This window comes from Uloborus diversus, chromosome 5 (genome assembly GCF_026930045.1).
Source record: "Uloborus diversus isolate 005 chromosome 5, Udiv.v.3.1, whole genome shotgun sequence".
NCBI classification, from domain to species: Eukaryota; Metazoa; Arthropoda; class Arachnida; order Araneae; family Uloboridae; genus Uloborus; species Uloborus diversus.
In genome coordinates, this window is record NC_072735.1 from 110,938,331 (window position 1) to 110,952,187 (window position 13,857).

The 13,857-nt window shown below is 32.8% G+C and overlaps 1 protein-coding gene across 1 annotated transcript in view; it reads right to left on the reverse strand.

Moving 5' to 3' along the window:
* Nucleotides 1-3,885: 3,885 nt before the first annotated feature.
* The window catches only part of LOC129223080 (uncharacterized), a 112,937-nt gene continuing 102,965 nt past the window's right edge, over nucleotides 3,886-13,857 (reverse strand). The window contains exon 2 of the mRNA XM_054857646.1: nucleotides 3,886-4,232. Within this exon, the coding sequence (XP_054713621.1) occupies nucleotides 3,886-4,232 (347 nt within the window). The remainder of the gene's footprint in view (nucleotides 4,233-13,857) is intronic.

Sequence of the window (13,857 nt, forward strand, 5' to 3'; positions counted from 1 at the left end):
AAACTAAAAAATACTTAATCACGGGCGAATCATCGGAATGGCTTAGAAAAAGTAAGTTAAGTGGTTTTAAGGTGCACATCTTTTTTTCCCCTCTCAATTTCAAATATGCAACTTTTCTTTTTGTTTGCTAATAATTAAAAAGTAAAACCTTTTCTTTTTTTTTTTTTTTTTGAAATAAAACATTACTATCTCAGCATAGTGTGCAGCAATACTGCTACATACGATTATTTTTAATAAACAATTTATTTATTCTAATCAGCTTTGAAAATTTTTATGGGGAATAATTTTTGTTTAGTTTTACATTGTGTGTGTGCGTGTGTGTTTTTCTGCGTTTGCGCTTTTTCATCTTCGAAAGTTCTCATCTTTATCATACGTGTTGAAACAGCTCAGCTCAGGGTGGGCCAAGTCCTTCTGCACCAATTGTCGCCAGGCTTCCTTATTCACATCTAAGCTCTTCCAATTATTTGACCGAAGGACAATGCAGTCCTCTTCCACAGCATTCACTCAGCGATGGCCTATTTTCGAGGCTTTTTGTTGTGAGTTTTGCTTTATGCACTTTTTCATCTTCAAAAGGTCTCATCATCATCATTCGTGGCGAAACAGCTCAGGATGGGCCGAGACCTTCTGCACCAATCGTCTCCTGGTTCCCCTATTCACAACTAAGTTCTTCCAATCATTAGATGGATTGACCGTACAATCCTGTCCCGCAGCCTTCACTCAGCTCAGCTTTGACTTTTCATATCTCCTAGCAAAATATGGTTTGGCAATTAAAATTTTCTTTAGAATGCTGATATTTTCGAGGCGGATAACGTGGTCGTCCATTGAAAAAAATCTGCTATGTTTTAAAATTTCTCCAGAAAAATATTATATAGTTAGAGAAGAATATAACACCTAAAAGTTTTCGAAAATGTACTTTATATCATTTCCGTACTAACTAATGTTCTTGTTACACAAAAGATATTTATTTTGTTCAGAGGTAGTTCTCTTAAAAGTGAAAATGGTACATTGAAATAAAATAAACTGCATCCTTAGATCAATGAGAAAGAAAGATGTTACTAAATGATATAAATTCATGTTGGTGTACGAAAAGGTAGGCTTGTTTCATTCTGGAGAGATTTCTTGTTTTTATAGTTATGATTTTTATGGTCAATTAAATTTACTGTTATGCTTTGCTTTTTCTTGACATTCCATTTTCTTTAATTTTCTTTTTTCCTTGCGTTTCACCCATATGGTAAACTAGAGCAAAAACAATTTAAATTAAACTAGCTGAAACCAAAACTTAAATTCAATATTGCGCCCTGCCTATCAAAATCAAGCTCTGATTGAAAGTCATTCATTCAACAATTAAAAATAATTTTTAACACAGACAATTAATGGAAAAACAGAAAAGCAAGCAAATTATTACGCCTCAAATTATTTTTAATTCAGTCTGATTGGAAATCTATTGTTAAATAATAAAGATAATTTTCATAACTGAAAACAGCTAACTAATCCTTGTAGCATATGCCTAAGCGTAATTCAATCCCTAAACATCTGGCAGCCTCATAATTAACAAAAGGAGCAAGAAACAAGATAAATATGATATACGAACAATCAAAACAAAAAAGGAGGAGGGCAAGATTCATAAGAGTTCTGGCAGTCCAATATAATTTGAATGTTTCACGAAGTCTCTGATCCTTTAGATCTAAGTCCGGGTGAAGATGCTTTGCATTTCTTGAATCCACTTTGCAGAATGCAAAAAAATGTGTGGGGAGCTAATTAATCCTTGTAAAATGCAGTAAGAGTTTTGCTAAAGGCAGAAAATAAGGCGTCGAAGTAGGGAATACGTTAAACACATAATTTTCCTCTCTGACTACAGCAATAAGGTTTTTTTTTTTGGATTAAGACTGTTACTTTACACATTGAAGACATTTAAAATTGTTTTTGAAAGCCATAAGCGTGTATATCAACGGTGGTCATATCATGGTTTCTTTACGGGTTACTGACTGACCGCACAGTCAGTATTCTGTATAAATTCACTTTGGTTTATGGGCACCGTGGCATTGCCCATAAACCAAAGTGAATTTATACAGAATTTCACGCACAAGTATTTAAAGTACGAAATCTATATTAAGTATAACAACAAATTAGTATGAAACTCAATTTTTACTTTCTTCTATATCTAATATATAGAAGAAAGTATTGGATTCGTGCAAATTTTCGAATTCGAATTTTGAAGGATTCGAACGTTTTGAGGTGTGCTGAGTCCATTTCGACTATTTTTGGAAAATGTCTGTCTGTCTGTGTGTATGTGTGTGTGTATGTGTATGTGTGTGTGTCACGTCTGTGTGTGACCAGTTTTTTGTGGCCGCTCTACAGCAAAAACTACCGCATGAAATCGAACGAAATTTGGTACACATATGTGCCCCTATGTGAATTTGTGTCCATTGGTTTTCGGCGCGAATTCCTCCAAGGGTGGTGGAGCAATGGGACGTTTTTTGACTTATGCGTGCTTGCCATTCCTCAGGAAGTAACCGGCGGAATCAAACAAAATTTGGTCCATATGTTGCCATTAACAGGAACAGGTGCTGATTCAATTTTGGTGTCAATAACTCAAACGGGGGTTGAGCTATAGAACGTTTTTTGTCGTCAATTGTGACTGCTGTATCTCAAGAAATAATGAACGGAATGAAAGAAAAATTTATCGGCAAGTAGTCCTTAGTGGGTATAAGAGCTGATTTTATTTTGGTGTCAACAGCTAAAAAGGGGGGTAGCGCAATCGCCCGTTCTTTTTTTCCATTGTGAGTGTCCTATCTCAAGAAGTAATGCTACGTTCTGGTTGAAATTTGGAATATATGTGAATCCATATGTAAACAGGCTTTGGTTCAATTTTGACGCCAATCGCTCCAAGAGGTGTTGATTTTTTTTTTTTTTTGGAATAAAAATAGCTTTATTAATGCAACAATAAGAAAGATAAATCGTAATAGATTGTCGTCTGCGTATTTCTCGTGATTTTAATTGAGTGGAAAGGATCGGAAATATTATCTCAATGATTTAAAATTTTTAACTGTTGCCATCTCATGTTTGTTAACAAATAAAATATTTGTAATTAATTCAAGCAAGGCTTTTAAAATAAGTTTCAATTTTCGCTCTTTGCTTTGCTTTTGCAATAATTCAGACATTAGGATGGTCGTCAAGTTTTTGCATGTGTAATTTTGTTTTTGTTGGGAATATTGCTTCCTCGTCAAGCATGGGGAGGGATCAGAAAAAAAAAGAAAAATATAGAAGAAAGTTTCGTAATGGCCACAACATACTAGTTCAGAATGGAAGAATACATTTTCAGCTTCGTGTTTGATCCGCAGAAACTGACAGCCCAATGCTTGCTTTGAAGTGCAGATCTTTCAATATTCGAAAGTTAGTAAGTACATTTCAGGCAAAAGGATCAGTTCTTTCCCTTCTTTTTTCTTTCTTTCTTTATTTTTTTCGTCGATATTATTTTTTTTTCCGTCTTATGTGGGATTTAGTCTAAATCATTTTCATCTAGCAGTAATTTTTACCTTTATCTGTCGGGGAACGGCATTTATTTCGCATTGGTTAACAGGTTTGGACTGTACTTGCTTAAAATTTAAATTCGACAAGTATGTGGTGAAAAAAAGTTAAAAAAAAAGCTTTTAAACTTTACTCGAAAAAAGATTCAAAAACCAGGATTTTTTGCGAAGTTTGGAAAGATTCCATAGTCGAAAGTCAACAATTCTGTATTTGCTACAGTTCAGCTTTTCAAAACATTATTAATAATTAACTTTATAATTACTATTATCCATTGATCGATAATCCATCCAACGATTGAAAATCTTATCCCAAACTAACAGGATTAACTGGAACAATTTTTTTTAAAGATAGATAAACTTACCTATCTCCAGCTGGGCTTTCTTTGGACGTGCCAACCACCATTTTAGTGTAAGATATGAGCCATTTCTTCGATTCACAGAAGTAGTAAGGATTAGTCCAATTAGCTTTGGTGCTATCGTTGAGAATATCCGGATGGTTCATCAACGGTATCTTCCAATGGAACTGATCACTGAGCACGAAATTATGTAACGTTGTCAAGAGTGTGGATTTTTTATCGCCTTCGTTTCTGACTGTCACATAAAAGTCCGGCTGACGAAGAGTTCCGTTACCCACCCATAAAAGTCTACCAGAAGGAGTGTATTCTTCTGATTGGACGATTCCTTCGATTAGTGTTTGAAGCATTTCTGGAAGGAAAAAAAATATTAAGATTAGATGCTGCCAAAATTTTTAAGGGCAATTCAATGGTAACAGACGTATTAGTCGTTGCATAAAACACCCTATAAAGACTTCAAATATATCAGATTGTTGCTTAGTTGCATAAAGTATATGAAAAACATGGCTCTACTATTGCATAATGCAATGGGGTTGTTTCCTTCAGTCAAAAGTAGTACTTTTAGTCACTGAAATTGATAGAATAAGCAAAAAAAAAAAAAAAAAACATGGACCCAGAAAATTCTTTTATTTTCCCAACAGTTATTTTTTAATTAATTTTTTAAAATGTCCGATTTTGCAAACAAGGCGTGGTCTTGATGACTTCACAAATAATGTTCTTTGGCGCATTTGGAACCACGTTTCTACGTTATGATAATCAAGAAGCGAATTAAAATTGCGTTCTACGCTTGCTATCAACCATATCGTTGCCAATACACGTGAGTAAAGATGCGAATTAAATATTTTGCTCTTTTTGAATGGCAACACAGAATGTCATTTCATCATTTGTGATGTCATTGGCAAGAAATGTAAACAATGAAAGCGCTCCGATTTAAGTAATCTTTTAAAAATATTAAACGTAAACAAATTTATCAAAAAATGGTCAGATCTTATGTTTTTAAGCATGCTCTTTCAGAAAAAATACTTTTAAAATTTTAGAACCGACTCCATTCTGCCGTGCGCAGGTAAAAGGCACTAACAACTGCAAAAATTTCACTTCTCATTTCTTTGCACTTTTTTCACCTCTTGTACGTTATTTTTACTGTAAAAACTTACTTATTGGGTTTTTGTCTGAACAAGAAAGTGCAAAAAAAACTTCTAATTTCAATATTTCCCTATTGTCAGCAGTTTTGAATCCAAAATGCGTTTCTTCAAATATCTCAAAAACTTGACGTTTACTTGTTCCACGGCAGAATTAAACTTGCACTGTCTCAGTAATTACATTAAGTAAAGAAAAAATATGATTCCTTTAACTACATAATGTTTATAAAGGAAGTAGAAATACTAAATGAAGATTTTTTTACTATGACTATAGAAAAACGCATTCTTTGAGTTATATACAGGGTGTGTCATAATTCTTTCTGCTGCTTGGAAGGCATATTAAAACAAATCTATTACCAAAACAGCAGCAACGTTGGCTTTAAGTTCTGCTACCAAAATGTTCGATATGTGTGTCTGTCGTAATGCGGCCTACTTCAAGTCTAAAGTCCAATTCTTGTTAAACTTGATGAATCGAATCATAATCAATGGTCTCTCAGCTTTCAATAAGATGGGACACCCCTCATAATCTGACCGATTATTTTTTTATGGGGTCATCAGGGCCGCGCCGTCCCTATGTGCAAGGTCGTGCCGCGCACGACGGCGCCAGAGTCAAAAAGGTGCCGAGCTCTACGAATCAAAAATGCTCCAAATGAGAGAAAAAATCTCCTACCAAAAAAATAAAATCGAACTTTTCATTTTTCTATTAAAGTACCTGTGAAATTATACTGTCCATTAAAACAAACATTCCTCCTTGCTGCCTATCTATAAGGGGAAAAAATGCCTTGTTTTGTCTGAATATGCTATTCAAAAACGCAATCTTTTACGCTGAAAACACGTGATGCTTATTAATGCATACATCGGCATTTTTCTTCATATGTGGAGCCATGAATGTTATTTCGGTATGTCTATAATTTAACAAGGTTGAGCATACGAAGCAGCGCAAGAAATTTGCTATTCCCCATTTTTGTTCTTGCGGTGAATATGTTATAATTTGTGCAATATGTTCTTTTGTGATTTTAACTACTGTCCCTGGTAATTCTACTGCATCATGTTATCATACATTAAAACATACGGTAAGCACATTAGCATATTATTTACTTGTGCGTAATATGCATTTTTTGTAGACAATAATTAGATTAACTTTTAGTTCCGAAAAGTAACGAATTGACCATAATTACTCAATTCCTCCATCCTCTTTTTCTTCAACTATTTGTGTATTAAATTTAAGAAAGAGTTTTGGACAGTGTGTTTGTTTTAGACATTAAATTCAATGCCTTTTTAACGATTTCCTAAGTTGGAAGTATTCGTTTTAACGGCAAGTTTCAGATTTTAAAGCGAAATATCCTCTGCAATATTATCCTTTAATTCAGAGACATAATCAGTCATTTCTTGTTCCGTGGCGCAACCATAGAGGGGTGGGGTCTAGAGGACAGCCTTTGGTTCGCACCGCCCTGTGCCCCCTCCCCTGCAGAATGCCTAGTTGAATGTTTTTCAAAAATAGTTACTTCTGAAGGGGGGGGGGGGAGTCCAACAAAGTGATTTTAATAAGGAAAAAATAATAATGTTGGGGTAAAACTTTAATATCCACAAATTGGTCAGCTACTCCCCCTCCGTCCTATTTCTTTATTTTTTTCTAGTTCGCCTGAAAATAAGAAAGTTTTCAAAATGCTACTCTGCCGAATCGCTCCCCTCCCCTCCGCTAAAAGCATTACAGATCATCTGAAATTTCGTTTCCAGATCTTCAATTTCACAAAATTTAGAGAAAGCTCCCGAATTCTAAACATCATCGCTTGAAACTCCGTTCGAAAATCACTTAAATTGCGTTTTTAGAGCTTCAATTTTGAAAGATTGCCGGCCCTAATGTTACTGAATATGATCTTACAATCACGTTTTTAAGACTTCATTCTTAGAAAATATTCGGGCTAAGGCCTCCGAACCTCCTTACTTAAATATCATCAAAACTTAAATTTTTCATAAGTCTTTTGAAAAACCTAAGCTAAAATAGCCTCTGAACCACTTCTCCTAATATCATAGAATACTGCATAGGTTTTCAGAATTTTAATTTAGAAAAAAATTTCAGGGGGGAGCTCCAGAATTCCCTTTTTGTAAAAATCTTCAAAGTTGGATTTGATTGCGTTTTTGTTCAATTTCGAGAAATTGGTTTGGAAAAAATGGGAATTGATTTCTATCTATTTTTCAAAGAAAAAAACGATCGGGTAGAATCTCAGAGTTCCATTCCTTATTCTAACGTCTATAGATATGAACTATACAGTCTTATTTTAAGGCTTCAACTTCTATAAATTTCCGAAGATCGCCTTGTACCCTTTTTCCCCATAACACCACCAAAGACCGTCTAAAATTGCGTTTTTCAAACTACAAATTTCAACAATTTTCTGGGGAAAATCCCCGGACCCCTCTTATTAAAAGAGATTTTTTTTTTAAGTTTTTGCCTCCTAAACCTATTTTTTAGTTGTGGCACTGCTCCTGTTGTCATGTTTTGACAGGCATAAAAGTTTTATTAATTATTCATCACTTAGAGATTAGGTAGATATTCAAAGTGGCTTTAACATAGATATTAATAGTTTCTTCTTCCAAAATGCATTAGCATATCAGAGGAGCTGCTGAACTCAAAATAATTTCGAGTTATGAAGTAAAAACCTACACCATATTGCGAAATTAAATATTCACACATTTTTTTTTCTTGTATAAATTAAATGCCAAACGTATTTTTTTTTTCGTTTTATATTTGTCTACAAAACCTCCCATCAGATGTTAACTATATTTTCCTTGAACGCCAGAGCATAAAGGCGCTCAAAAGACATTTGCACGATGGCGCCGATCAGGCTTGGCGCGGCCCTGGGTCATATCAAAGATCGGGTGTTAGTGCCCAGGGTTCGCCGATATATATTAGTCGATATATATCACGATATATATCCGATATTAATTTTTCAACCACAGTATTTTCAATATAAAAATTATATTAATCATAGTAATATTTTACATTTATTTTTGAAAATAACCAAAAAGTTATGTACTATATTTTTAAGATGTATTAATACATCATTAACATAACAAAGTAATAGAGTATTCCTTTTTTATTATATATTCATAAAATTATTAGTAATGTAACAATTTTAATTCCGATTAAAAGTGCTTAATTTAATATTAAACGTTGGTCAGAAAAAAAAAGAAAATGTCCTATGGTTGTGCACCAATTAATACACATTTTTTATTCCTCATTCATATTATAACTGTGTAAAACTAGCTAACAGAAGGAAAATGAGCAAAAAAGCTAATGCTAATTTAATTCCATTAAAACTGATTAAAATGTCAAATGAAATGCTAGATATAAATAATAAAAGAAACCTTAATTTTAAGTCTTCATTTTGTAATAACAATATAAGAAAATAAAGAGTGTTTTGAAGATGCATTTACTATTTTGAAGATTTGAGTTTGGGTTGATTGAAAATATCGGATATATATGTATCAAAATATCGGATATTTTCGATATTTTGGAAAATATCATGATATTTTCGAACGCTGTTAGTGCCCCATGTGTCATGTGATTAACGCCAGAACGTCCCAACCGCATTTGCTACCATTGATCATAATTTGTTATAGCTAGAGAAACAAGAATTAGACTTGATACTTGATATCTGCCACATTACAATAAAAGGTTCACAAATCGAACATTTAGAAAGCAAAACTTGTAGTTCCTTAGTTTTTTTTCACCTGTAAAGTTGAAATTCTTGCTGTACTATTGTGGCAATTAATTGAGAAATGCATTTCTTCGGATTAAATTTAGTTTTCAAATTTTCTATGAATATATTTAAAACTAATAATTTATTTGACCTCCACAGACACGGTTAGACATGGAATGTACTAAACTGCACATGAAGTTTTCATTTCAAAAACTCTGAATCATATATCAATAATGGTCGAAATTAGCTTGTTCATCGTCGTGCAGTCAAACTAGTTAAGCCTTTTTTTTTTTTGGACGACATCCCACAATTCTTTCTGATTCAAGTCTGGAAAATTCTTAGACCAAGCCAGTAGAGTAAATTTGTCTTTCGAGCAGAAATTTTCGTTTTGCTTTGAAATGACATTGCACGCTGTCTTGTTGGAAAACGCAAATTTAATTCAACCACAGTTTAAACATGATTGGAAGCACTTTTCGGGTCAATATGACTTCGTAAATTCTAATGTATTTTACGAAAATAAAAAAATAAAAATTTCAACTAAATGGACTCATGTTCTTTCACGAGAATGGCGTCATTCCACCGGGACCATCTGTCCCGAATGTTGATAAGAGGTTCCATTGTTAGAAGCCATTTAATCAATAATACTAAAATCCAATTATTACATAGCTAAATTTTATTTAAAAAAAGAAAGAAAAAAGGGGGAAAATCAGATTTTGTAATTCCTTCCTCTAACTCTCCACACATTTTCGACCCCCCCCCCCCTTTTTTTTGCTGCATCAGATCAGCCGTCTATGACAAAGCTCTTCAAAAAAGGCAACACAGCGTACTAAAAAGGGCAAAAAAGTGCACCGTAAGGAAAACAGGGAGCTGTCACCTTACGTAAAAATTCCTGAGTCATTATTGAAGGAAGTCGATTGTTTTCCCCCTCAAGTTTTAATTTTAAACCGCAAGGGAAAAGAAATACTTCTGCTTAAAACTCATAAAGCTTTATGATTAAAACGTATTTTTTTTTGGAGATGATTCCTAGGAAAAAACCTTACTTCTAAGAAAACCTATAATTTTTGGATAGTGCTGCGAGCGTCACTGAATGCTCTTATCATTTGTATCAGTCATTCGTTGAGAGATCAAATTAATCAAATAATAAAACAGATCAGAGAATAAGCAAAAGTTTAATCAGTATACATTGAATTAAGAAATTAACTTTTCTTTTGAATGCTTAATTTTCTTTCATTAAACTAGGTAAAAAATTTCTGTTTTCTAAAACTTTGAGTTTGATGTTTTCGGAGTAATGAATGAAATGTAAAATATCATTAATTTAAAATTACATAATGTTTTTCATTCATGATTTGTGCTGTGAAACATCATCTTATTTCTTTGGGAATTAGATTTAAGTGAACCATATTTCAATTCGAAGATTCTGTTGAATACATATTTCAAGGAAGCAAACATAATACTGCAAGTTCTTACATGTCTCGAAAGAAAGATGTTTGCGTACCGACGAATCATTTCCTAGTTGCGTTCACGGTAAATAAATAAAGCAACAAACATTGACATTTTGCTAAGTAAGCACTGTTGAGTCGATTTATTCTGGTTTCTCTGAAATAAATAGCGACAGAACATTATTCCAAATACTCGCTGTGGAAAAATATTATCCCAAAACGAAACATCTTTCCCCAAAAGTATTTGCATCGAAAGGAAATGCGTTCCTATTTTAAAAGGAAATGTAACGAAATCACTAAGAGAGGGGTTTTGGGAACTTGAAATAACATATCTCAAATTTATTTCATTCTTTTGAGAGATGAGTAAAAAATAAAAATAGCCCAACCGCTGATGCTACTGAGTGGAAAGAAATATTGAATGAAGTAAACGCTAATGTATCTATCTTCTTACTGAATATAACTTCGAAACACAACTCTTTAAAATGCTATGATTTCACTTTTTTAAATTGATCACATGATATTAGAGAGCATACATTAATAAATTTTATTTCACTAGTGTTTTAACTCAGGGATTCCCATAGGGGATATTATGGCTCAAGTTGCGTCATCATTTTTTTTGGGAGGGGGGGGGGGATTTTTTAGTTTTTTAATTTCTTTACATTTCTGTATTGATTTATTTTTATTTATTACTTTCTTTTGCAAAAAAGGAAGTGTTGTATTCGCGAAAAAATTTTCACTCAAAAATCAGCCTTAATTTATATTTTGCCCACCCCCGAATGAATGCTGAATTTATTTTTCAACCCAACCACACGTGGATACATGCCTCGGAACGCACAGACACCCGAAATATCCATTTTAACGATCCCCGAGTTAATTACAACGAGTTTTCTCGTGACGTCTGTATGTACGTATGTGTGTATGTATGTCGCATAACTCAAGAACGGAATGTCCTAGAAAGTTGAAATTTGGTACTTAGACTCCTAGTGGGGTCTAGTTGTGCACCTACCTTTTTGGTTGCATTCGGATGCTCCAAAGGGGATTTTTTGCCCCTTTTTGGGGGGAAATTGTTATTTTCGATGTAAACTCAAGTGGTGTTATAATTTGCGGACACTTGGCGATATATCGCCAGTCTTTTGGTCGCCAACTTGGCGACAAATTTGGCAATTAAAAAAAAAAATAAAATAAATCTGGTTTCAATTTGGCCACTGTTGGTGATATTTAAAGAGTAAATTATTGAATCACATTGAAACTGCCAATAATGGTTAAATGACATTAAACTGGAGTAAAAGGAAGTCATGTAATGCACACATCAGCTCGTTTTTTTATTTCATTTCATTTTATTTTGTTTTATTTATTTATTTATTTTTTGTATGTGTATGTCATTGGCGTAGCACAGAACTTTTCTTATAAAATGATAAAAATAACAATAAAAATAATAATAAATAAATAAATAAATAAAAATTATTGAGAAAATAAATAAATAAGGGGTTAAAAATAAAAAAAGAGCAGAAGCGTTGGGAGAAAAGGGGGGGAGGAGGGGATGGGCACCCCTGTTTAAACAAAGTTTTCGAGCTTATGCTTCCATCAGAAACTAAATTTGTAGTTAAAACACTATTCAGGGAAATTCACAATCCCTTCCAGGATTTGGTAGGCATACCTAAGCAAATATATTAGTGAAGACCGGGTAAAGTTGATACAAGGGTTTTAATTCTTGAATGCGTATGCGTTCAAAACTGATTGAGGTTTTTAAGTCGATTTTGAGGTTACTTAAAGCTGGATTATTAGACCAAAATTACAATAACGCAGGCATAAAACAAAACTTGAAAATCAAGAAAAAAAAAATATTGCAACAAAAAATCACCCCCCTCTTTATATATATATATATATATATATATATATATATATATATATATATATATATATATATATATATATATATATATATATATATATATATATATATATATATATATATTTTTTTTTTTTTTTTTTTTCATTTTTTCCACATTTCCAGAAATCAATCAAAGTGTACTTAGTAAGTTTTTTTTCTAATCCGACGACTTTTGGCTTCTTTGACCTATGTACACGGTAGAGCCTATCTTTTTTGTTCGAGAGTTATTCTTAGGAAATCGTTTTTTTTTTTTTTTTTTGTGCACTAATAAAAATATTTATGGTTAGCATTCAACTATCGTACATTGGGTTTACATAATATCATATTATGTAAGATACTATTATGTTCCACAAGTAGAATACATTCGTCTACCTAATAGAAGTTGTTTATGTTCACTGCTGATTTTTTTTACCGATTTTGAGTTAACGTTATGGCATTGTTAAGGACACAGCGCTTGGAGTCAATTTGATACGTGTAATAAATTAAATTATAAAAATATTTTTAGTGATTTAATTGCGAAACGTTTTAAATTTTTATTAATGGTAAATGATTCTTAGTGGTGAGCTAATAATTCATCTCGAGTGAAAAAAAGTGTTAAAAGAGTGAGAACGGTAGCTTCAGTTCGGTGCACTGGAGTTATATGAAAAATAACAAAACAATTTGAAAAACGTAACATAAATACTTGAATTTGATTAAACAGCGCAAAATATTTAAAATATAATGAGAGGGAAAAAAGTCGAAAATAAAGCATCTCGAAGGAAAAATCTTTCATTTCTAATATTGATTAATTATGTTTTTTTTTTCTTTTCTTACGTATTCCATGTTTCTTTTATTTTACGTTAATTAAGTCTGAAATAATAAGCAAATATTTGCGTTATGCATACCTTGTTTAACTTACTTCTGTAAGTTATTTTCTGGAATGTTATTAGGGAATGTACTTTATGCTAAATTGAGTTTGGATATTAAAGAGTAAGCAAAATTTTGTTGTTTAATTAATCTTTTGAAAACAAATTTTTACATTTCTTTCAGAAATATTCAGGTGTTTTTATAGCACATCACTAACTAGTCCAGTCAATGAACACATTATAGCGTGCGTGGAATATGCGATAGTTTTTGGCTTCAAAATATTGTCAGAGGTATTTAGTAAGTAAACATACTAAAAGGTCCCGCCCCTAGGGGGTGAGCTAAGTGTGGGAGGGAAAGGGAAGCAAATTTTGGGTTTTTCGAGAAAATGTCAGAAACGGTGGAAAAAATGCGTTCAAAATAAAAAATTCAAGTTAAATAAAGTTCCTCTAAAACCTTTCTTACACATATTTGTCAAATTTCCAGTAATTTACCGGGTATATGTTATGAAAAATCGGTGATTTTCGGGAAAATTCTCTCTTTTTGTCAAACCTTTGCTCCTAGTCCCTCCCAGGATCAGTATTCATGAAAATTGACCGTGACAAAGTTATCGAACTTTAAATTTCCTTCAATTTGATATGCTATTTTGTTATATTTTAGTCAACCAATCAAAAGTTACAGAATTTCAAACACGCGTTATTTCATGGCAAAGCATGGAACACTTGCCATTCACAAATTTCAAACTGACTCGAAAGGATCGCGCACTTCCTCTTTTCTCAATGAATTCGATAATCCTGATGGACAAGGGGGCGGGGAGGGAGTTAAAAATGTTGATAAAAAGTGTGACATTATTTATATGGACAGCCAAGGAATCGGACGAAGATTTTCAAAATTACGTATATGCAATATGAATTGGCGGACTAAAGACGTGCAGAAAAACAGCACTATACACACTGTTTAAGGA